This window comes from Oryzias latipes, chromosome 23 (genome assembly GCF_002234675.1).
Source record: "Oryzias latipes chromosome 23, ASM223467v1".
In the NCBI taxonomy this organism is placed as follows: Eukaryota; Metazoa; Chordata; class Actinopteri; order Beloniformes; family Adrianichthyidae; genus Oryzias; species Oryzias latipes.
Window position 1 is genome coordinate 15,345,884 of NC_019881.2, and position 23,409 is coordinate 15,369,292.

General features: G+C 38.5%; 1 protein-coding gene across 1 annotated transcript in view; it reads left to right on the forward strand.

Moving 5' to 3' along the window:
- The window catches only part of exoc4 (exocyst complex component 4), a 137,965-nt gene extending 114,652 nt beyond the window's left edge, over positions 1–23,313 (forward strand). Inside the window, exons 17-20 of the mRNA XM_011491137.3 lie at positions 5,052–5,196; positions 7,496–7,674; positions 7,766–7,925; positions 21,499–23,313. Coding sequence (XP_011489439.1) covers positions 5,052–5,196; positions 7,496–7,674; positions 7,766–7,925; positions 21,499–21,736 — 722 coding nt within the window. The 3' untranslated portion in view covers positions 21,737–23,313. The remainder of the gene's footprint in view (positions 1–5,051; positions 5,197–7,495; positions 7,675–7,765; positions 7,926–21,498) is intronic.
- Positions 23,314–23,409: the final 96 nt, after the last annotated feature.

The following is a 23,409-nucleotide window of genomic DNA, read 5'->3' on the forward strand; positions in this document are numbered from 1 at the left end:
GGTTGGTGACCCCTGGTCTAGACAGACCCTTGATGGTGATTATGTGTGAAGGTGGCTGCAGAAAAGGATCTCATCATCCATCTGGTTGCAACACAAGACTTCTGATCTACTCTGACAATATTTACTCAGCAACACACGCCTGCAGCAGCATGAGCATAGCCTTGATTTCCTTTTTGTTCTCCTCTGCTTTTTGCATACATTTAGATTTATTTTTATAAAAGTATGAATTGTTTCCCACAGGCTTAATGTGCCTTTGTCTGCTAAACATTCAAAAAGTGGATCCTTCAGAAAAGTTGATCAATAGTTGAGGTAGACGGTCTTCTTTCTTTCTTTCTTTCTTTTGTCCTTTGCCATGGCAACATTAAGATGTGCACAGATATAAAATGTGTTTGGTCGCTGGAGGCTTGACCATCATTAGGTGGGCGTAGATAAAGGTTTCCAATCTAGTCGGCTGGGTTTCCAAGCAGTAATCATGCAGCCTGCCCATGGCAAAGGTTTCTTCACAGTGGCTTAGGAGTGATTCACCTTGACTATAGCAAGTCCAGGTTTTTCCTCTATAGCAGTATTTTTTCTTGGCACCATTCAATCAAGGACACTCACTAAGAAGACATTTGTATTCAATGTAGAAACCCGACAACTAACAGTAATGGTTTAAAGTCATATGTCCTCCATTATTTCTCTTTAAGTTTTTAGATTTTGCTTTAGAGTCTTTTCTTTGAAGTTAATTGGATGTTAGCTACAACTTTTTGTGCTCTTCCTATTTATTCTGGCCCTCAGCAGTCTGGATTTCAAGGACCATTTTGTTTTTGCAATTTGTCTTTCTTTACTGCAACTTTGGGCAAAAACGTTTCCCATGCCACATACTGTGAAACTCACCAAAATTTGCACAGACCTAGTAATGGCCAGAGGACGTGCCCATCCCATAATAATGTGTGAAATTTGGTAATTTTTCTTTTTCCCCCCACAATATGATTAAAGACGATTCTTGTTTGAGTGATCTTCACGAAATTTAACAAATACGCAGCCGGTTAAGTCTACAACCACAACCGCCTTTCATTTACCTTTGACCTCAATAAAAAGCAACAATCTTGAATTTTTCCATAAAATTTCCTTTAGTACCAGCTACAAATGTAAACTCCTCATAGAGATTTCGATTGATTGTCTCCTAACTCTTTAAGCATCATTGGAAAGCTACTAGGGAAGAAACATTGAAATTTGAAGATGTAGATTTTGAACTGCGTTAGCGTGGCGAGCTGGCCAAAGATTTGTTCCCCTGTTGCTCCGAATAGTTTGCTTAAGCCGAACAAAAATATATGATGTATGATATGAACAAATTAGAAATGTGACAACTTCTGTTGCCAAGGAAATCCACAAGCCGATTGACCACAAAAGGGGCAGCAGGTAGTGCCTGCAGGCCATATAATGCCACCTGTTGTTTTATTCTTCTTCTTTCTGTTTTCTCATCTGTTTTTTAGTTTTTTTGCCAGACAAAAGTTCAGAGCTCTGCAGACCAAATTGACTCATATCTACTCTTGCTTCCCCTCTCGATTATTCACAACTTTTCACAACACTGACCCTGCAGCAGTCATTTATTCAGTCTTTTTCTTCATTTTTCCTGGTTTTGTTTTATATTTTTAGTGTACACTATTTTACTGTGAAACATGAGCCTTTTTGCTGGATTATAGACCAGTAAATATTATTTATCATGTAACACTACCTTTCATTTGAACCTTACCTGTTTATTTGCACCCGTATGGCTTTTGATTGTGGGAAGATTCCATCACTGATGACCCTTAATGCCTCAGCCCTCATCCTCTGCAGATGGCAAGCAGCAGATGTTCCTCTTAAATGAGATTCCAAAATAATTGGATAAGCACAAAGCACAAAGCACACACACACACACACACAAGTGTGCATGAATACACAGAATATTCACAGGAATTTTTTCACATCTAATCATGCCAGTATACAAAGAGCACATAAATAAGACATGCATGTAATTTTAATGTAAAAAAAAAAAGTATAAAAAGCAGCAAAGTTATAAATCACAACTAATGTATCGTCTTCTTTACCAGTCTGTTCCAACTCTAATGGTACCCCCCCATGCTGCGACGTCTCACTCGCATCAAAGCAGCTCAGACTTGAAACAGCAGGAGTCTGAGTGTAGTTTTATGTGCACGCCTGTGCATGTGCGCTTTATGGACACCCCCAAGAGAGACTCCCAGCTGTGTGTGCCACAGTAATACCCCTTTTTTTTTGTTTTCATTCTGTCAAAGTGACTGAGTGTCAAACACATGAGAAGAGATATACCTTCAAGCCTCTTTCAACCATTTGCCTGTGTACATTGACACAGAAACTCTAAGGGGACAAAACTCCCAGGAGCAGCGCACGTTGCAAGTGACCTTTTGCACATAGAGAGACAAATATAAAAAACAGAAAAGGCAAACAGGAAGAGGTAAATATTCTGTCAGTAAATATCTGAGTGCTGCTTAATATTAATGTTAGAAAAAGTTGGATTCTTAAGAATAACTCAATATAGTGTTTCTAAAAATGAAGATCCTGGCTGAAGGAAAAAAGTTGCTCATTTTTTTTTCATTTTAAGCCTTATTATTTCAAACAAAGACACCATATTGCAACATTGTCTATCTGGAAGCTGCAAATTGATCAATGAGGCCCAGTAGCTTTTTGTCCTCTTGATCATTTCATTTAGCACTCCTTTGAGGTGGCTTCAATGTGCAAGTCCTTGCAGTGTGCACTGTAGTGCCCACATTTGTTTCAGTGATCAGTTTTTAATCTGTTAATGATCTTATAAGTTGACCAGGGAAAGTAAACAGCTTCAGCTAAGTATAACATAATTAAATCAATTAAAGTTGTAATGCTCCGCTCCCCTGAGACATCATAGAGGATATTGTTTTTGATTAAAATGGTTCTTGCTTGTTGGTCCTGTTGCGAATTTAGCTGAAGTGTTACTGATACATTAGCATGGATAAGGTTTAAACCCTGGAAAAGGCAGATGTTGTGGGCAGTTCTTCTTTCTTTTTCGGCTTTTCCCATCAGGGGTCGCCACAGCGAATCATCCTTTTCCACCTCACTCTATCATGGACATCTTCTACCCTAACATTAGCCAACTTCATGTCCTCTGTTAAGACATCCATGTATCTCCTCTTTGGCCGTCCTCTTGCCCTCCTGCCAGGCAGCTCCATCTCCAACATCCTTCTACCAATATATCCACTATCCCTCCTCTGAACATGTCCAAACCATCATGTTGTGGGCAGTTACTTGTTGAAAAACATTTTTCACAGTGGGCTTTTATTGTGAAATAAAGCTCAAACATGTAGAAGAGTTGTCATTTTAGTATTTTCCAGAGATTTCACCTTGTTCTTGTTCTGCTGGATGGTTTTCATGATTTTATTTTCTTTTTAAAATGTGTTTGGTAGCAAAAAATAATCAGTTGCCCAGAAAAAAAAACCTCCACTTTGAAACGTGGAAAACATTTTTGTTAGAATTTAAAGACATTCTTGACTTAAGGGGGTCGTCTCTTGTCAAAAAACAACTTCACACATTAACATTAAAAAGAAATGTACCCAAAACTTTGTTTAAATAGATGGAATGTTTACAGACCTATCTGAGAGCCTGACTCCCATTCCATATCTGTGTGTGTCAGATACACCATCTGTAAAATCTGCTGTCAAGAGTGGCACATCACAAACCCGGTTGTGTTTGCTTTGTTGATTGGACGCCCGGGAAATAATTCGGTGGTGTTTTCTGAAGCCAGTGGTTTCTTATCTTCTCAGAGATTCATTTAAAATAATTGAAGTTTGCACAGCAGAAAGTGTTCGGCACATGCAAGATGTGATGCGATGTGTATGTGGAGGCACTCTCTATGCAAAGAAGCAGAAAATTGGTATGGATTTATATCTTTATTTATTAGAAAATATAGGGAGAGGTGCAGAGATTTTTTGGTAAACAAAAAACATAGAAAAGAAATTCAAAATATTTAGAAATGATTACACTTTTTTCTTTTACTTTTTTTTCTTTTAATAATTGTGAATATTTTAGTTTCCCACTGTGATTATACAACCAGATTATAAACATTTTTTTATTTAGATATTTATCTCATTAGTTTTAATAGTCTGGTTATTTCAAAATAATTTAGTCTCTAAAAATATCATACGAGTTTCCAACATTTTAAAAAATATGGAAAATGCATCATAAAAAAACAAATAACTAAATATTATTTGGAAAATATCATTGAAATCGGACTTTAGATGGATCTCCAGGTGCTTGAAAGCTTACAGTGATTCCCTCTGCTGTGTCTCTGGCGTGTGTGTGTTTGTGCACGTGCTCCAGTGTGCGTGCAAGTGCGACCTTCGGAAGGGCAAGACGCGTGAGAAGGGAGCTGGGTTTAACTGCAGCACATCGATCGTGGACCCCTGCATTCTCCCGCTCAACAGTCACTCATTGTGCCCCCACACACATACACATCCCCACACGCCTCATTGGCCAAATAGACTAACATATGAGTGACGGGGCCAATTTCTCGCCTTTTCCTCCCCTTGTTAATTTATGGCCATTGATCTACACTGAGCTGAATTTATACACACTCATCATGCTTTCTGGTTCTTGCACTCACGCACACACTTTCAGGTCTTTTGTGTGGCTTACAATGCTTTGCAGTGACACATGCTCCTGCTGCGTCAGCACAAGAGGTGAGCGGGAAGTACAAGAACATACTGAAGGACTCAGGAAGAGTGTGAAGTTGAACTAATGGGTTTTTTTTTTTGGAGGAGCTGTTACCATTGACATTAAATACTGCTCTAGAGTGGGGAAAAATGCATATGGCCATGGAAAGACAGTACAGTTTATGTGCCCTCACGCATAAGTAATATTTAGATTAGACTTTTTGACTGATCAAAATCAGCATCAGCTCATATTTGCTTAAGTTAATACTTTTCTGTAAAAGAGGATTTTTGTTGACCTTTCTGCTCTGCTTCTGTTTAGTGCGACTGCATTTTTAATCTGGTACCTTCTTGTATTCTGTCTCCATCCAGCTGCTTCCCCATGCTCAGCTGACAACCAGGTGCTCGGTGAGAGTGAACGCAGCAGGGAGCAGATTCTTCAGGCTCTCGTCGACCTGTCTCGGAGCTTTCAGGACATTGCCGACCGCTGTCTCCTAGTTTTGCATCTAGAGATCAGGTTTGATTGTCAAGTTCACTCATGGAATTTCCCTTCACTGTAGACATATTTTGTAAGGAAAAAATCAAAGGGCCCTTACAAATAAAAATGTAAAGAATTTTTTTATTCCTAGTCTCATTGAATAAAAAAATTTGCTTGTTTAATAGTTTTGCATAAACATTTATTTTATTTTCGCTTATCCATATTATGTTTTTTGGCTTAATTATTCCCCAAAAAGTGTGTTTGCGATAAACATTTAAAGGGCTACATAAAATAGAGTATTCCACCTTCCGTAACATGCTCCTCTCCATTACCACAGTCACAGACTCCAGGGGCAACGATGTAATCATAAAAAAAACTCTTTAAGACTCCAGCAAACTTTGGAGGACCCAGCCTCTCCTGCATTCTCTGGTCACTTCCCCAGCAGCATTTTGTTGTTGCCAAGCAACTTGTAAACCCGCACAATCAGCACCCGCAGTGTCATAAGCGGTGAAAAAACGCCCAAAAAGGAAGAGCGGGCATGCCACTCATCTCACTACAGTAAAAAAAATGTCTATATCAGTCTAAAAAAAGGGTTAACAACAAGAGAACAAGCAAAACACAAAAGCAAAGTAAGATAAGTACGATAACACAGAGCTAAGGGATGCCAGTTGGGAAAAAAATAAAATAACATTGACCCTAATTTCAGGTGGGTTTTAAAAGGGTTTTTAAAATATAGAATTCAAAATAAAAAATGTTTTTTTTTATATATCATTTCCCCCCCTAACCATTAACAATTCTAGTATTTGCTGAATTTGAATCACATTTTCACAGTCAATCACATCCAAAGTTTAGAAACTATTTTTTACCAACATACAATGTCATCAGAACATAACAACTTTCACTAGATCCCTTGGATAACAGAAATGTGTTGCATTATTATGAAAACAAAAGCTCAAAAACCCCATACACTCCCTCCATTATGTGTTGTGAATACTAATATAAAGTTAATTTACCAGTACATAAACTTTTTCACTCTTACAGCCACCAGTAGTTCTCCATCATTCCTTCCCATTTCCTCTGTTTTTCCCAGCAGGCCATTGTGTAGCTTATGCAATATTCTTGATGATTTTAGTAGAAAACCCTCCCCGAGGCTAATGTCTAGCTATATACTACACCCCATTGACTCTCTCCATATAGCGAATTTCCCCTGATAGTTTTACCAGTTAAATGAAGCCATGAAGAAGAAATGAGGGGAGGTGGCAAGAGATGGAAGAAAGATATGCACGTTTAAAGTGGCAGAAGGGGGTTAAAGAAGGGATCTGCAGTTGATAAGTGGAGAAATGAGTAAACAAAGGGAGAGATGGCTGTAAGATGAAGGCATTTCATTTGTTCAGTTGTTGTTGGCCCTGCCTTAGGCAGTGAGAAACATTCATCTATATTATTAGATACCCTAATCTTTGGTGTCCAGGGATTATGTAATTACAAAAGTATTGACTTTTTGGAGTCTAGACATATATTATCCTTTCAGGGACCTAAAGAAGCTCAACCATAGATATAGGTTTTAGAGTAAAGATTAGGGGGAAATAAAGTGCTGCTAGCTTTTACAGAAATATTAGATGATGCATTTTATTTTGTAGCAGTTTACCAAAAATGTTGACACAAGGTGAAAAAAGTCCTCAACATGTTTTTTTTGCTCTGACTTTGTTGGGAATCCAATGACATCAGTGGCTGCTTACAGCGGAAAAAATGTCCTTGTGGAAAAAAGTAAGAAATTGAAAGCGCAAGATTTTTTTCCCCCTTGTTATAAATAAAAAATCTGCCAATAAAGCCAGTCGAGTTTGTCTTGGTCAGATTATTTAACATAAATAGGGATGTTCTGTTTTTTTAAAGACAAAAATGAAATCTTGATATGAACAATGAACAGTCATATTTCAGTATATTCCTCTGGTAATTGTAAATGTTATGGCTTAAAATAAGCGTGCTTTGCTTAAAACTCAGTTTTATATTTTCAAAGTAGGTATATTCATACACTTTTTCCCCCAAATATATCCTACTTTAAGAGTTGCAACAGTCCAATTATCTTTATTTCTAGATCATCTTAAAGTTAGACTAAAATGAAATATTTTTAGATACATTTGTCTTAAAATCATAGAGGTAAAAAAAACTCTGCCATATAAACGGCTAAGGTGAATTAGTGTTGTGTTTGAAGCTAGAGGAAAAAATATATGGTTTCAATAACAAATACAGAAAGCAAAAAAACAACGAAAATTTCATTTTTTCCTGTGGTCATTTTACTCGCTGCATTTCACCAACCCTCTTTCTTTTTTTTTTCCTCCAGGGTGCACTGTTTCCATTACCTGATCCCCCTGACCAAGCAAGGAAATTATGCCATTGTGGCTAACGTAGAGAGCATGGATTATGACCCTCTTGTAGTCAAACTGAACAAGGACATCTCAGCTATAGAGGAAGCCATGGGGGCCGCCTTGCAGCAGCACAAGTTTCAGTATATTTTTGAAGGTCAGTGGACCCCTGAAAACCTGAAACATGAAGTTTCAGGTGTTGTTTATCCATCTAAATGTTAATAGCCTGACTGCTTTTCCTTTTCCAGGACTTGGCCACCTGATCTCATGTATTTTAATCAACGGGGCTCAGTACTTTAAGAGGATCAGTGAGTCTGGTATCAAGAAGATGTGCAGAAACATTTTTGTCCTCCAGCAGAACCTCACCAACATCACCATGTCAAGAGAGGCCGACCTTGACTTTGCCAGGTTTGTGTTTTTTTATTTTATTTCTCTTCCCTCTTTCTTTGTTTGAGGGCAAAACAACCCACCTGTAACAGTCCTTCTGGTTCAAAAGGTTGAAAAACGCCTTCAGGATGGTTTTGAAGGATCTCATTTTTCTATGTACTAAGTAAAGTAGAATGATTTAGATAGTGTTTGTATGAGTGAGCTAACTGGTTTAAAAATGACAGCATTTTTTCCAAATCTAAATCCTGATCCATCCTTGAAAATTTAAGTCATTTAGCAGCATGTATTTTATGACAATTTAGCTTATGCAAAAAAAACAGACTCTTGGATTATGCATAGAAATATTTTAACACTTTTACAGAACTTTTATTGTACAAAGGGCGCTACATAGCTGCCACCAGGGGTTACCATGTAATAAGGACCTCCTTTTTTCTGTTTTTTTTGCTTTTATTTTGCCTGTGTGTTTTATGCCCTAAGGTCAATTAATCACACAAAAAGCAATTTCCCAGCACAGCACAAGTATTCATAATCTTGGAGACTCATGTGTGATTGTAACTATATGCGTGGCAAGCTACAGCTCAATAATTGTAATTATTAAACCATGAAATAATTACAGCTCTTTTAAGGTAGACAGCTGGTTTTAAATGAGTCACATGTTTAAGTGGCAGCTGGTGCTAATTGAAAACTCTTTAAATTACTGAGCAGGAACTTGGGCAGCATGCTAAAGGCATCGGTTCTGCACTGGCTTGTGTTAGGCCAGCTCCAAGGTTTTATGGGACCCTTTTGCTAAATTTGATTTGGGGTCCCAGCTAAACCCTTTGCCAACTCCTCAAAACCCCCAAAACAATCAAATGCCCAGTAGGCTGTGTTCACATCAGGCATGTCACACGATTGAATGCTTTAATAGAGCAAGTTGTTAGCCTGCCAAAGAAACTTTTAGTACTTTTCATAGGATACCCTATTGAATTGCTTTTCATTGCAAAGGATGTAAATGATCAAACAGATTTCTCCTTGATCTCTTTGTAGAAATGTTTTTTCTATTTACTTGTCAGCAAATTTTAGGATCTAAAAAAAGTTTTAAAATATATACGTTTCAGCTGATTTAACTCTGATAGTTATCTATAAATTCAAACAAGCCCCACACTGCCCATGAAAACATTTTAATTTAGATTGAACATATATTATTTTGTACCTCCACTGACAATTGACTAAAATCAAGAGCCTGTGCTTTATGACTCCTCGTAAATTCAAACCTGATGGCAAAAGGTTTCATTTACTGTCAGAGCTGTTCTTTATTGGAATAGATTTAAAGGACATTTTCTCTTCCGTTGCACCACAGTGTTTCGTTGCTGTTCAGAGGCAAAGATCTTAAGGTATTTTAATGCATTTACATGTATAGATTTTTTTGAAAATTTGATTCTACACTATTATTGTCTTGTTTATATGCAATAGTAAATGTAAAAAAGGATGACGCCGCACCAAAGTCATAATGTTACAAAATTCCCCGTTTGACTTTCTTGCATTTTTTTAATTAAGGTTAATTTTATATATCTTATTTTGAAAGGAACTTGTTTCTAAAATAGATAGTATTAAATAACCTGTTTTATACAGAAAAGTATAGCACTATTATAACTATGTAAGTTTTTAAAAGGTACATTGTGTAAATGAAATGCTTAATGGGCACACAAACATATAAATAAAGTGTTTTTTTCTAAACAACAAACTGGAGCTTTGCGCTTCTCACTGGTTTTTGGTCACTAAGAACTGGACCAAATGGCTTTTTTATGGATAAAGGTTGCAGACCCCTGACATAGTATAATAGAAAGTACTTGACTGTATATATTTTTTTATGTTTCCTGCATCCTCAGCTCAACTTTAACTCTGTTACTGGGTTTATTTTTCCCTCAGCAATGGCAGATCATATCTCAACGCTGCAGTAGATCCCTTGGATAATATTTTAATGCCAGAGCCTTTGGCAAGCTGATTATTTTATTTTCCTTTAATGAAAGCTGCAGCCAGATGTACTGCAGTTAGTACGTGTCAAGCTGTACACACCCTCACCCTGCGATGTGTTCAAAGGTTTATGGCTGACTCAGCACTTTAGTTTTCTGCTGCAGTGTCCAACTAATCCTTTGTTTAGAAAATAAAAGACTCTCAACAGAAAAGTCACAACTGAATCTAAAAAGCTTTAGTCAATTAGAAGCAGTTTAGCGCGTCTTTTTACCAAAGTTTTTATCATTTAAGTGAAAGTAAAAATCCAAATAAGCTTGGTTGAACACTTCTATGCTGCTTTTTGGATATATTATCTGTCCTTTTTCTGACATAAAAAATAAATCTTTGCTGTAAAATGGTCTTATGATCATCTTGCAATCAGCTTTGTGGGTGATTACACCTCAGACACTACAAATAAACTCTATTAATGTTCATCTAAACTGATACCATCTAAAAACTATCATTTTTTGTTATTTCTTGTGTTTTCCGCATTCATTTTCTGCAATAATTTCTTATGTTTTATGTCTATAATGTCTAAAAAACCCACAATTCTGCAAAAAGCAGTTCTTTGTTCTCAGAACTGTGTTGCCAAGCTTTTTTTTTGTCATTTCCTGCACCTTACTTTGTCAGGATCACAAATGTTTACGTTCTACCAGAACTTAAAGAAACCTAAAGACTATAGTAAAGCTGAAAAAAATGTATTTTTGTACAGATTCAGTTTTAATGTGTTTGCCACGTTGTTAACCAACCATGTAATTGTTATTTCTGTTAATAGTAACATATTTTTAGGAAAAATTCCAACATTCATACCAAAATAAAGGTTGGACATAAATAAGAAACTAAAAATCACCAAACAGACTAGAAAAACTGAGTCAGGACAGCAGCAGTCTGCCTTCCTGCTCTAAAATGTAGAGTTGTAACAGAATAAAGTCATATACCCAGACCTGAACTCCAATCATGCGGCCAATGTTCTCAGTGGAAGCAAGAATCAGAGACAGTGATATTACAAAATTCTGCAGCTTATTAACACAAATTAATCCTAATAGGACTTTCTTCAGAAAGCTCAGAAAATCATTGTTCTTTAGCATTTCCTCCAGAAATTGATGAATGTTAATATTGATGAATATTGTAAAATCCTAAACCTCACCTCATTGAGCAAATCTTCCTCAACAAATTGGCTGTTTAAGATTGTTTAGATCTACAAAAAAGTAAATTATCAGTCAATAGTTAATCCTACTTGTTGTTTTTCTCCCTCCTCAAACCCATAAAAGTGACTTAGATCTGACAACCAGAGACAATCCTGATCCTAAACCTAAAATGAAGGCGACTCAGGACTATCCCATGCTGCTCCTGCTTCTCCATTGGTCTTTACAAAAGTCTATGGCCCACATTTGTTTGGAAATTTGATATTTGTCCTCTGGATTCCTGTGACTGTTTCTATGCTGAGTAATAGATATCATTTACAGTGCTGTGAAGTATAGTACTTCAAAGAAAACATACTTTACTCAAAGTAATATTGTGGATGACGGTAAAAGGCATAAAAATGTGTGAACATGTAGTTTGGTGTTTATTATTTGTGGTCTGGGAAACCAAAGTCATTGAAAGAAAGGAGGACAGAGAAGTAAGCTAAAATGACCTGAGCTGTACTGGATGTGGACCACTTTTGATTAGCATGGTATTTCTGTCCTCTGTCAACTTTGATTATGGAGAAATAGCGGTGATGGCTTTTGTGTCTTTCCTCCCTTTCTCCCACTCTCTGATTACAAGGCGTGGGTGGTGTGGAGGTGTTGATTGGGAATTGCAGAGCACATTGTTTACAGATTCATGGCTTTCTGGATTGGCCGGCCTCCGGCTTCAAAACACACACCGACTCTTACTAGCGCACACGCACACAACCACACTGATTCACCCTTGTCTGCTGTGGATCCCTATTTTCACCCATGCACAGAGAGTAAGCCAAGGTAATCAGGACATTTCTGCGGCATATTTATATGCAGGACATGAATATTCATGTTCACACCTGCTTTCCTTAGAAACGTAGCCGTCTATAAAGCACAGCCTGAAGTGAAATACTAAGTTCAGTCATTAATAACTGAAATGTTTGTTTTAAAAACTAAATCCAGATTGCAGAACATTTGTGGTCCAAACCCACCCAGTTCAGTAAAACCGTTTTGGTGACTACCTTTGAAGTGTTAATGCTGTTGAGTCCTTTCTGTCTGGAGAATGCACATTCTCCTTGCATGGTTACCCCAGATCAAAAACATCTATCGTAAGTTGATTCTAAAATTGTTCCTCCGGGGTGACTGAGGACTCTAAGTGCCTTTGTGACACACTGGTCACATGTTATGCTGCGTACACACTGGGCATGTGTTCAAGAACACGCTGAACACAGAGTCCTGAACGCGCTTTTGGCATTTGGTGTTCACTCTGGACTGTCGAGACCCGATACTAATGCATGGAAGGGGACTTGGTGCAAAATGTCAAGGCGGTGAAAATCTTGCTCCAGGCCTTTTCTTTCACAGCTCTATTCCAATATGTGAAAGACTTGGTGCCATGTAATTTCGGCCTGGCGCAAACCACAATTATTAATTTCTCCTCTGTGATCAATTTTCTGCCATTTGGCACTTCAGTCAAATAAAGGGGACGTCATCCATATGTGACTACCAAATCCAAGTCCCTGATTCGTCAGTGTTCAAATTGTTTAACTTAAAATCGAATACTATTTGACAAAAACAGCAGCGAGATAAAAGCTAGTAATAAAAGCTGAATTATTACCACCTCTGGTGAAGAAGCAAGACAGAAATGAGGCAAGGCAGTGATCACAGCAGGACGCCTGCTTTGCTGAGAAGACTGCAGATGCTTCCTGTGTACCCTATATCTTTTTGTGCTGTATGTGTGCGTTAATGTATGTGTGTCTTTGACCTCACCTATATGCTTTTATAGAACAGGAGGAGAACTCAGAAAAAGCCTCTAACAAACATTAATATAAGATAAAGTGATAGCGAGGGCCATTGAACAACATGGCAGTAATAATGACACACACCTACATACAAGCATATACACTCACTGTTGTCCACTCTAATCATGTCCCAAAGACTGCGCACATAAATGGGGAAACAGTGCCCCTTTGTGGTTGAATTCTTGTTCTTCCACTGGAAAACAATAATAAAACCCACACTTGGTGAGTTTTCATTCTTGCAGCATATGACAAAAATGTGTGTGTGTTTCTGTTCGAGCATGTGCTTTAGTATTGTCCTGCAGCGGTCTCTAACCTCTCAGTCAGAAGTTTGGCAGCAAAATCCGCTTATAAGTCAAGGTCAAACACAATCACCTAAACACTTACACACAGAGACACACCCACACACACCATCTGTTCTTGGGCAGACTCTGCAGACCTGGACATCACTGCAAAGTTGCATTAATATTTATAAATGTGTGTAATTGGTTGTATTTACAACACTTTCAGCCTTGTCACTCCACTCATCATCTGTCATTGTCTGTTGTGTCCATCCAAATCCCCAGCTGCTCTGAACTCTGTTTTTTTTGACAGAAATGAGATCAACTTTGGTATTTATTAATGAGTTTTTTATTTCCAACAGACTACCAGAGGTAATAATGAGTACACATGACAACAGACTCTTATTTAGAGTTGCCCAGCAATCAACCACTGCAACCTTGAAAGAAAATGTTGGGCTTTGCCTGGCAACAGATTTAGTAGCTTTAAATAGATGTTTGGATCCATTAGCTACCATTTTGTGCTTGTACATTTTAGATTTCAGTTACACAAGAACTGATAAACACTTTAAACTGATGGAAGTTTTGTTTGTTTCTTTAAAGGACTTAAAAACTATGATAAAACCAGTTTTACAGATGAACAATCATTTTTCTGTTTTCTTTAGGTCACATAAACATTAAGTCCAGTGTCATAAGTTTTTTTGTTTTTTTTCTTTTACACTAATGACGCATGACCTATAGAAGATGAAAGAAATGTCAAATCTGATCATCCAAAATCTAGTTTAAAACTTTTAATTTATGTCTTGTCATTGCAATCTTAGACTTTAAACTCCAATTTTCTAAAAAATAATAATCATCTGGGGAAAAAAGCTATTGGAGCAAATCTTGTATAGTACACAATTTGACAGTTACTTATCAATCAAAAGGCCACACCAGATTTATTAGATGTTTTGTATGAAATGAGTTTTAAATCAAAACTTGATCCCCTGTGAAGTTTTTATGAATATTCGATAGCAGCAGAGCTAAATAAGGAGGTTTTAAATCATTTTTGTGGTCTTTTCTTGCTTTGGCATTTGCCGTTTGATGATCTTTGTGAAAAAAATATCTGCTTCCCTTGTATAACAAGCCCTTAGAGGTTGTTTTCTGAACTGCACTTGGCTGAAGGTAATTTTTCCTTTAGGCTTGTTTCTTTTGGCATATGTTTTTAATTTTTTTAAAAGCCATGAATAACACATCTGCATTATATTTGCTGCTTTTGAAGGTTCATTTAACATTTGAAGTATGTTTGCGTCCAACGGTTTGTTAAATGGCCTCCAGCAAAAGTAAAAATAATGCATTCTCATTCATCATTATGAAAGTCCTGTCTTCTGCAGAAGCTGTTTTTTTGTTGTTTTTTACCCAGAGTCGCACCTTTTGAGTTTTGCACTTTAGCCCAAATGTTACCAAACCACCACAGTTCAGTTTGTTGCACCCGTTTCATTTCCCCCGAAGAGTTACTGTATTTTTCGTGATGTTGTGTGTCTTTTGTGTTTTTCCAAAGCATGCCACCCCGCTTTGTGCATTTCTGTGATCCAGAATGCCAGCAAATAAAATGTCTTTTCATTGTGTTGCTGGGTGTCAAGGTGGCAGGCTGCTGCAGCGTCCTCTGAGAATGTGGTAATAAGTACAGTTGACGGCCATGTCAGCAGGTGTCAACAGATAAAAGTGTTTGTATTTAGGCTGCGTTGCAGTGCACTGTCACTTGTTTCTCCCGTCCTGTCACCTTGTGTTTCGTACTTCATCTCTCCTTCCTCTCTCAATCCTTTTTCCTTTTCCTTCTTCCCATTTTAACGACCATCCACTCACCTGCAATGCCTCTCGTAAATTGAAATTCTCTCCTCTTCCTGCTCCTGTCTTCTGCGTTGCATGAGTTAGACGCAGCGTGATGATGCCGGTCTTTGCTGATGAAGCCAATGTTTATGTGTTTATGGGTGTGCACCTCGTGAGTGATGGTGCTGATGAGGCCAGCTGCAGTGTATGTACGTGCGTGTTCTTATCTGTGAGGTGTAGCGTGATGAGGCCGGTCTTTGCTGATGAAGCTTCAGTCGGAGTCTCTGCAGACCTTTCCTCATTACCAGAGGAGAGACAAATGCAGTGCTCCAGAGGGAGATGGAGACAAAAAAAGCAGAAAGGGAGACTTCACGGAGAGCTTGAAAGCGGCAACATAATGTTTTGAACAAGATTACATGCACACAAAGCCTGCTTGTGTGGAAAAAAAATCATGCAATTCAGCTTCGGTGTGGATTATCTTTAGCATTTTTTGAATAAAGATCGCTTTTTTTTTACTATCTGAGTTCACACAATGCATCTAAAATAGTCAATCAAATAATATTGAAAACATTTTTGTAGAGATAGACGCTCACACTAGCTAACATGTGCAAAATACTTCATGGTTTCCAGTTGCCATAGTTACTCATGCTTTCCAACAGTCTTCCAGATGCATTGGAGTTTGGCATTACTGCTAATGAAGAAAAGCTGGAATAATTATCAAAAGAGTTCAAGCTGACCAGTTATGACACTTTTTCTCACCTTAATTGCTAATTTCACCTAAAAGGATGCTTGAAAAGATTTTAAAAAGTTTTCCACTTGTCATAACCTTTTACTGTTTTCATTTATTTTCAGTTTTACAATGTGTTATTCAATGTGAGCAGAAAATCTTCTATCTTGTGTTCTGCTCAAGTGTTGAATATTTTACTGAGACCAATCTTTATTTTTGCTGCTTCGTTTGTTCTAACTTTAGCATTGGCAGGTATAAATTTTGCAAATGTGTACTGTACCTTAAAACGTGCGAGTGAATTCAACAAAGTTGACAGAGGTATCTTGACTTGAGTGATATGTTTCCTTAAAACACTAAATCAAAGAAAGTCTTTGGAAAAAAAACATGTTTTTTCTTCTTTTAAAGGATACACATTTTGCTTTGTAACTGAAGATTTAGATGATTGGAGTCAGACATCAATTACCCAAAGTGCTATTCTGACACATCTTAAAGACCCACTTTGATGAAAATTGTGTCTTGGGTGTTTCTAACATGTTCCTGCGTTATTTTTCTCATGATGGAGGACATTTATTAAGAAATATTAGGCTTCTGTTTCTTTATCCAAATCATTGTGAATCAAGAGCTTTAAAGGGACGTCGAAGTAAAAAAAAAAGAACTTGTTTCTCGTGTGCATGCAAGAAAACAAACACATACACCAGTTAATCAAAGCAGGTAAATCCTCTGCGCCGAATCGAACCACATGACTTTAGAACTGGCTTTTCATAACATAACATTGAAATAAAACGGGGTCTGTTTTTATTTAGCTAATTCTGGGCTCCTTGTTCTGGACTGAGACGCAGTGAACGGAAATTCCGAGGACCTTGAACTCCTCATGGATGTAACTGCAGAACAGGAAACAGGTATGCACCTGGTATCGATCGGGCAAAAAAAGAGGAAAGAAAGGAGGCCAGGACGGAGCTCAATAAAGAGCAGATGAAAAAAGGCAGTTTAAAAAAGATTCAAGATTCAAGAGGTTTTTATTGCCATATTCTGTGTAGCTACACAGAGTAGGAATTTGTTTCGGTACAAATGTGCAACATAAAACAGAAGAACAGTAAACAACAAAATTTTTACACAATGGACAGAACAAAAATATAAATAGAGTCAGTAGTGCAAGGAGTGACAAAACAGTGCAAACTGAGAATGTTCAAGGTGCAGGTAGTGGGCTGGTGACTGATTGGACATTGAAGTGAAATCTGGGGGGGGGGGGGGGGGGGGGGTTACAGGGCGTTTAAGAGTCTGACTGCAGAGGGAAAGAAACTGTTCTTGTGTCTGGAGGTTCTGGTCCTGATGGACCTTAGCCTCCTGCCTGAAGGGAGTAGTTTCAGTAGGTAATGTCCAGGGTGAGAAGGGTCGGCAGCTATCCGGCCTGCACGTCCCCGGGTTCTGGAGACATATAGTTCCTGGACAGATGGGAGGCTGCAGCTGATCACCTTCTCTGCTGAGCGCGCAATACGCTGTAGCCTGTTAATGTCCCTGGTTGTGGCACTAGTGTACCACACGGTGATGGAGGAGGTGAGGATGGACTCAATGATGGCCGTGTAGAACTGCACCATCATCTGGGCCGGCAGCCGGGCTTTCTTCAACTGCCGCAGGAAGTACATCCTCTGCTGGGCCTTTTTGAGGAGAGAGCAGATGGATGGCTCCCACTTGAGGTCCTGTGTGATGGTGGTGCCGAGGAAACGCACAGAGTCCACTAGGGTGATGGGAGAGTCTGACAGGGGGATTGCAAAGACAACCGCCGGGCCCCAAGCTCCCTGCTCCACTCCATTCTGATGCGTCCATTTGTAGACAACTTGATCCATGGAGGTCTCTGTTTTCCCCGTCTGAGCTGACATCTGGCTTAGAACTGTACGGCTGTAAGTTAGCGGGAGAGAATCTAAACAGAGAGCTCTGTCATGGGTGATGGGAGGGGGGGGGGGGGGTTACTCTGCACCAACAGTCCCATCCACAACCCAGAGGCAAAATGTCTTAGAAGACAATACAGATTTGTTATTTCGCCTCAAAATGGCAGAATCATAATAAAAGACAAGTGGGAACGCTTTGAAAATAGATCAAAAGATAATCGGAGTGAAGAAAAGAAGTTGCTTATTAATGCTTCTCTAAGCTCAGCTTTTAGAGTAAACAGAAGATACAGCCATAAACTCGTAATAAATTACATTTTTACACAATTTCAGTCAGGTGCAACAAGTAAGAGACAAAAACATTGCAAAAGGCTTGTTGTTGGTGAAGGAGGCATTTATTTAGACGGCAACAAGCCTTGGTTCCGACTGATGGAGAGGTGGATCCACGCACTCATTATTTCTTCCCCTCCTCTTCATCTCTCCCTGACTAACTAATGTGTTGCTGCGAACGCGCTGACACAGGCAGACGGTAATGGCTTTAATACTGTACACGCTGGAAATGAGGGGAAATGAATTGTGCTGAATCCAGTTTTTCCTCCCACTTTTTCTTCCCCCGTGTTTCACTCTTGCTCCATTGTCATGTGTCGGTCCTGCACCGCATCCTCGCACCATAAATTAACTTAATACTCTTTGCATATGAGGACGAGGAGGGGGGGGACTAATTAAAATTTAATAGAATGTGCTCCAAGAAGGCGGGGCGATGTGCGCACACACACACACACACAAATATACAAAGGCTGTTTCATCTGAGCTTTTGTGCATGAAACTTCTGCTAGCAGGTGGAAAATGCTAGGCAAGAATTCAGTTTTCTATTGGGTGGTTTTGTGCACAGACTGAGGCTGAGAGCGTAAAATACTCAAAAGACATACAGAATTAAACTCCTTTTGTGGGTGAAAAAATTGATTGTTTCGTTTACTAGTTGCAAATCTAGCCAACAGAGAACACAACTGTGTGTGTTTGTTACAGTGTGTCACTAGGGGTTCTTGCTTGATGTGGGGCGCAGAGAGATTCTAATCTTATTAACAGCCCTTTGCCTGTTTGCCAAATGGCTTTCCAGCTGCTCGGGTAATGAAGTGTTTGAAAATGTTTTCGGCACACACCAGCATACATCATTCAGACACTTGGGTAGATTGACGAAAACACAGGCGTGCACGCGCACACGCATTTTTTTTCTTCTCTCTCTCTTTCGGAACCACTTTCTTTCCCTTCTGTGCCGAACAGAGGCCAGATTGCCAGCTGTCCGCAGAAACCAAAACAAACAGTCTCTTAAAAGCCAGCTGACGGCGAGACATGCTCTCCTCCTGCAGGTGCATCATGCTATTTTGATATAGGATAATCCAGAAAGGAAGGCCGCTTTAGTCCCAATTCATCAGTTTGATTTGGAACTAATTACTAGGTCTTATTTGGAAAAGTTTCATTGGGAAAGAGGATACAGGCTGTTAAATTACAAAAGTTTTCCTTTTTTTTATTGGCATATTTTCTTTATTATGGTTAACAACAGATGTGTCAAAGTAACCATAGTGAAGTTTTAAAGAGTCAAACATGTTTTATGCTTCTTTTTAAATGAACCTGCTTACTTTAGTCCAGTGTTTTTCAACCAGTGTGCCGCGGCACACTAGTGTGCCGTGGGAGATGGCCAAGTGTGCCGTGGGAAATTGCCCTCATTAACTGATCTAAAAACATTTCCCATCTCCAGGATTTTAGCTCTCTCTGTTCATCCAAACAGGCCCTGATAAAACACTGAGGAGTTAGGAATATAAAAGATCGTAAAATACCTTTTCTTTGCGTTTTTTTAATTTTATTAAAGACATTTTGATAAGAATGACGTACCGCGATTCAGCTGCACCTTCGGCTGTATTTTGGAAAAGTCCCGTGTTGGGGGGGTTAATCACATGTCATCGGTCTGACCAATCAGAAGTGCTTAAAGTCTTCACTTCCTTGTCCCGATTTAGCTCGTAAAGTCGGTCAGTTCTAACAGAAATACCAGCTAAAGCTCGTCTTTAGCGGTGTAGCTTTCCACAGAATCCGGTATCAGACCGTGGAACAAGTGAACAAAACAATGAAGCTCCGAAAACCGATATTCGGCCGTTTTATGCACTACATTTCCCATGATGCATTGGGTTGTGAGAGTGACAGCGCAAAAGGAGATCTGTTGTTAAACGTCTTGAAACTAACGAACACACAAACTGTTTTTAAATCTTCTAACTTAACTTTTATTGCATCTTTTAGAAAAAAACAGCTGCAGTTTCCAGCTTTTTCTGTAACAATTATTTCAAAAATGCATGTGAGATTGTGCAGGGGCTGTAGATCAATACAGACTATGAGTTTCTCCTGTTTTTTTAATTTTTGGATGCTGGTGTGCCGCGGAATTTTTTTTAAGGTTAAAGTGTGCCGTGGCTCTGAAAAGGTTGAAAAACACTCATTTAGTCTAAAGATACATACACGCCAAGCATTTGATGTATGTTCTAGAACATGGATTTAACCCATTGTGTTCACACTGGATCAAGCAGGGAGGGGCGTCTTCTGCTGCTGCTGCTGCTGCTGCTGTTTACCCACAAGTTTTAATTTCTCCTCCGTGCTCAATTTTTCAAACAGCTGACACTTCTGTGACACTAGAGGGACCCCATCCAAACGTGACTACCAAATATGAGTCCCTGTTTGCTCAAAGTTGGACCTGGTTTGAGTTGCAGTGCGCGTTCAATGGCCGCACGTTTTGCACGTACAACGCAAATATGGTCGTAAAAACTTGCGTCGCAATGCGAGAGTTTTGAATGCAGAATGCCCTAAACGCACAATCACAAAGACTTTTTGATAAAAGTTATGATAGAGCAATAATAGTTGACTTTTAACCTGAATAGATTCTGTTTTAACCCTCTTTTAACTCTGTTCTATAACTTAAAATAAAGCATTTTCCTTTGCTGTTAGGAATTGGGGTGTTTGTTTATTCAGAACAGGACTGGTTCAGAACTGAGCATGGACAAAAGCTGTTCTCAACTGCTTTTGTGGAAAAGAAATTGGCTTGTTTTGGGGCTTTTCTGTGCTTTGCCTTTTAGATCATATAATGAGTCAATTGGCTAAAGTCCACCGATTAATGGAAGTGGAGGAAGTGAAACGGGAAAGCTTTAATGCTTATTTTAGCCTTGAATGTTGTACACACATATACTCAAAAAAGAGAGCAGAAGGAACTCTTCATTTGTATTTGCTCTGTGGGTAAGGTCAGAGATGTTTGTATAGCAACTCTCAATGATCATTAAGGTAACTTAAGGATGCCAAAATAATATCAAATAAAACTCAAACATGTTAGAACTCCTGATTTTTTTCCTTTTCTTCTTTTTGCTTCGCCGCTGTTATGAAAATAGCAGTTTATCCATTTTCTCTACCACTGCTGAGGCCTATCCCAGCTGCCTTATTTCCATAACTTTTTTTTTCTTTTCTTGCCAGTGTATATAAAAAATGCATTTTGTGACCGTCAGCAGGTTGAATTGTGCGTTCTCCATAAATTCTTACAGTCCCTTTGTTGCCTCTGCCTTATCAGTATGTGCTTTATGCCCTCTTCCATAGCCCGTTGGGGCATTATATACTAATTAAAGCCCTATTAATTCTACACATATCTTTTTCCTCCTTTGGCTCTGTCAACAAGCGTTCATTAGAATAATCTTGGTTGTTTGTAGCCACTTAATTTACCCTCAACTCCCAGAAGCAGAAGGGTGAGGTCTTTGAATTTATTTATAGGGATGTTGGTTGCTGTTTTGTTTTTTAACCTTATTTGTTCCCTTTGATTAAAAAATGGAAACCGACAATGTCCTTATCCTATCGCTTTATTTTTTTCTCTCTGCTATGTTCATTGACGTATTTTCTTTCCTCTTTTTATTTCCCTTTCTCCCTTCAGGCAGTACTATGAGATGCTGTACAACACTGCAGACGAGCTGCTGAACCTGGTGGTGGACCAAGGTGTTCGCTACACGGAGCTGGAGTACATCAACGCCTTGTCCTTGCTCCACCGCAGTCAGACAGGCGTCGGGGACTTGAGCACTCAAAACACCCGGCTGCAGAGGCTGAAGGAGATTATCTGCGAGCAGGCCGCCATCAAACAGGCCACCAAGGATAAGAAGATCACCACGGTGTAACCATACAAACAGGACACAGATTCCATCACCTGGAGTTAAAAACACAAGCATTTCTGGTTGCATTAAATTAAATTGTGTTTGCAAGGTTAGAAATAGAGCCCCCTAAAGTTGAAATAAATTCTTGTTTTAGACCTGAGATGTGAGAATGTGTTGGAAAGTTTGTCCTCTGTGTGTCTCCTGCCTGATTTGATAGAAGACACTGTAGTAGGACGTTGACAAAGATGCATCTTTAAAGCTCTGGATGTGAAGATTATATGTGACTGTGCACTGCAGTGACTAACGGGTTGGTGACAAACACTACTGCAAGCAGTTAGTTAATCAGATAATCAAGACTTTCTTTTCAAGTTAAAAAAAAGGCAAAAGAAATACACTCGTCATGTAATAACTGTAGAGGTTAACACTCATACCTACAGCATCACTTTAAAAAAACTGTTTTGTTTTTTTTAGTTTAACGTAACCTTTTCTTTGTCTGTGCAGTGGGTCACTGATGCTGTTTGGAACGGCAGATGTCATGTTACTGATGAATGAGGTTGCATTTTTCTTTTTTTTTGTCTGATTTCACTTTGCAGCATTCCCTAAAAGTTATAAAATATATCTGGGACTACAAATATGATCATCAATATGCTTTTCTGAATGATAGTAGAGTAAAATGGTGTGACTAGAATTAAATTGTCTTTTTATTTTGTATTTTTCTTGGACAAATTGGAAAAGCAAAACCACAAAAAATATGATTTTTTTTATAGATTTTTTTTATTATTATTTCAGATCACTTGTGTCATGTTTGCATGAATGCAAAAACAATTTTGTCACCATTTAATTTGGATAAAATCAAAACAAATTAACTTCATTTGCTTATCTTTTAGCAGAGTAAACATTTAAACACTAGAGACTATCAGGAATCCTTCCCTTTTTCCTGCAGCCCTCCCTGCCTTCAGTTCATTAACTTGGGAGAGAGGTATTTAACAAGAAAAGGAGAGGGGAATTGGAGCCTCGTCAATACGGCGGGCTCAGTGCTGGTCTCCCTGCAGCCCACACAGCAATCCATCATAATGGCACATAGCCTGGGATCGATGGAGAAACAACGGTAAAGCTGCTGAGTGGATCGTCTACCACTCTGAACGCACTCTAGGTGTGAAATCTAAAATCTGCTCATTCATCTATTCAATCCAGAGCTGCTTTTGTAAAGGGGAACTTCAATACAATGGTAACCAAGTGTGTCATGCCACTCACACATGCTGTTAAACTTTTATCTTACAGGAAAAACACAGTACAAATATGTCCTCAAGGTTTTCCCTACAGGCATAAATGTAAGTTAAATGTGCTTTTCTTTATAATGCGCGTGCATTTTTGACATGTTACTTACACATATGTAGGATGATCACGAGTGTGCTTAAAATAATGCATTAAACATTTTCTTTTGTTTTGGTTTGGTTTATTTAGCTTAAATTCCAAAATGTGTTCCTTGCTTTTTTATGCATGTATGTAAAAAATGCTTTATTGTCATGCAAATAAACATTAGGTTATGTTTGTTTTTTCACGCATCCAATAAAAAAGGATTAATAAAGAAACCACTAAAGGCTGGTGTCTAGTATTATTTATTTATTTAATGCAGTGGCAATGTTTTTCTAAAAAAATTGCATTCTGTCTTTTAAAGTAAAAAACATTAAAGGGCC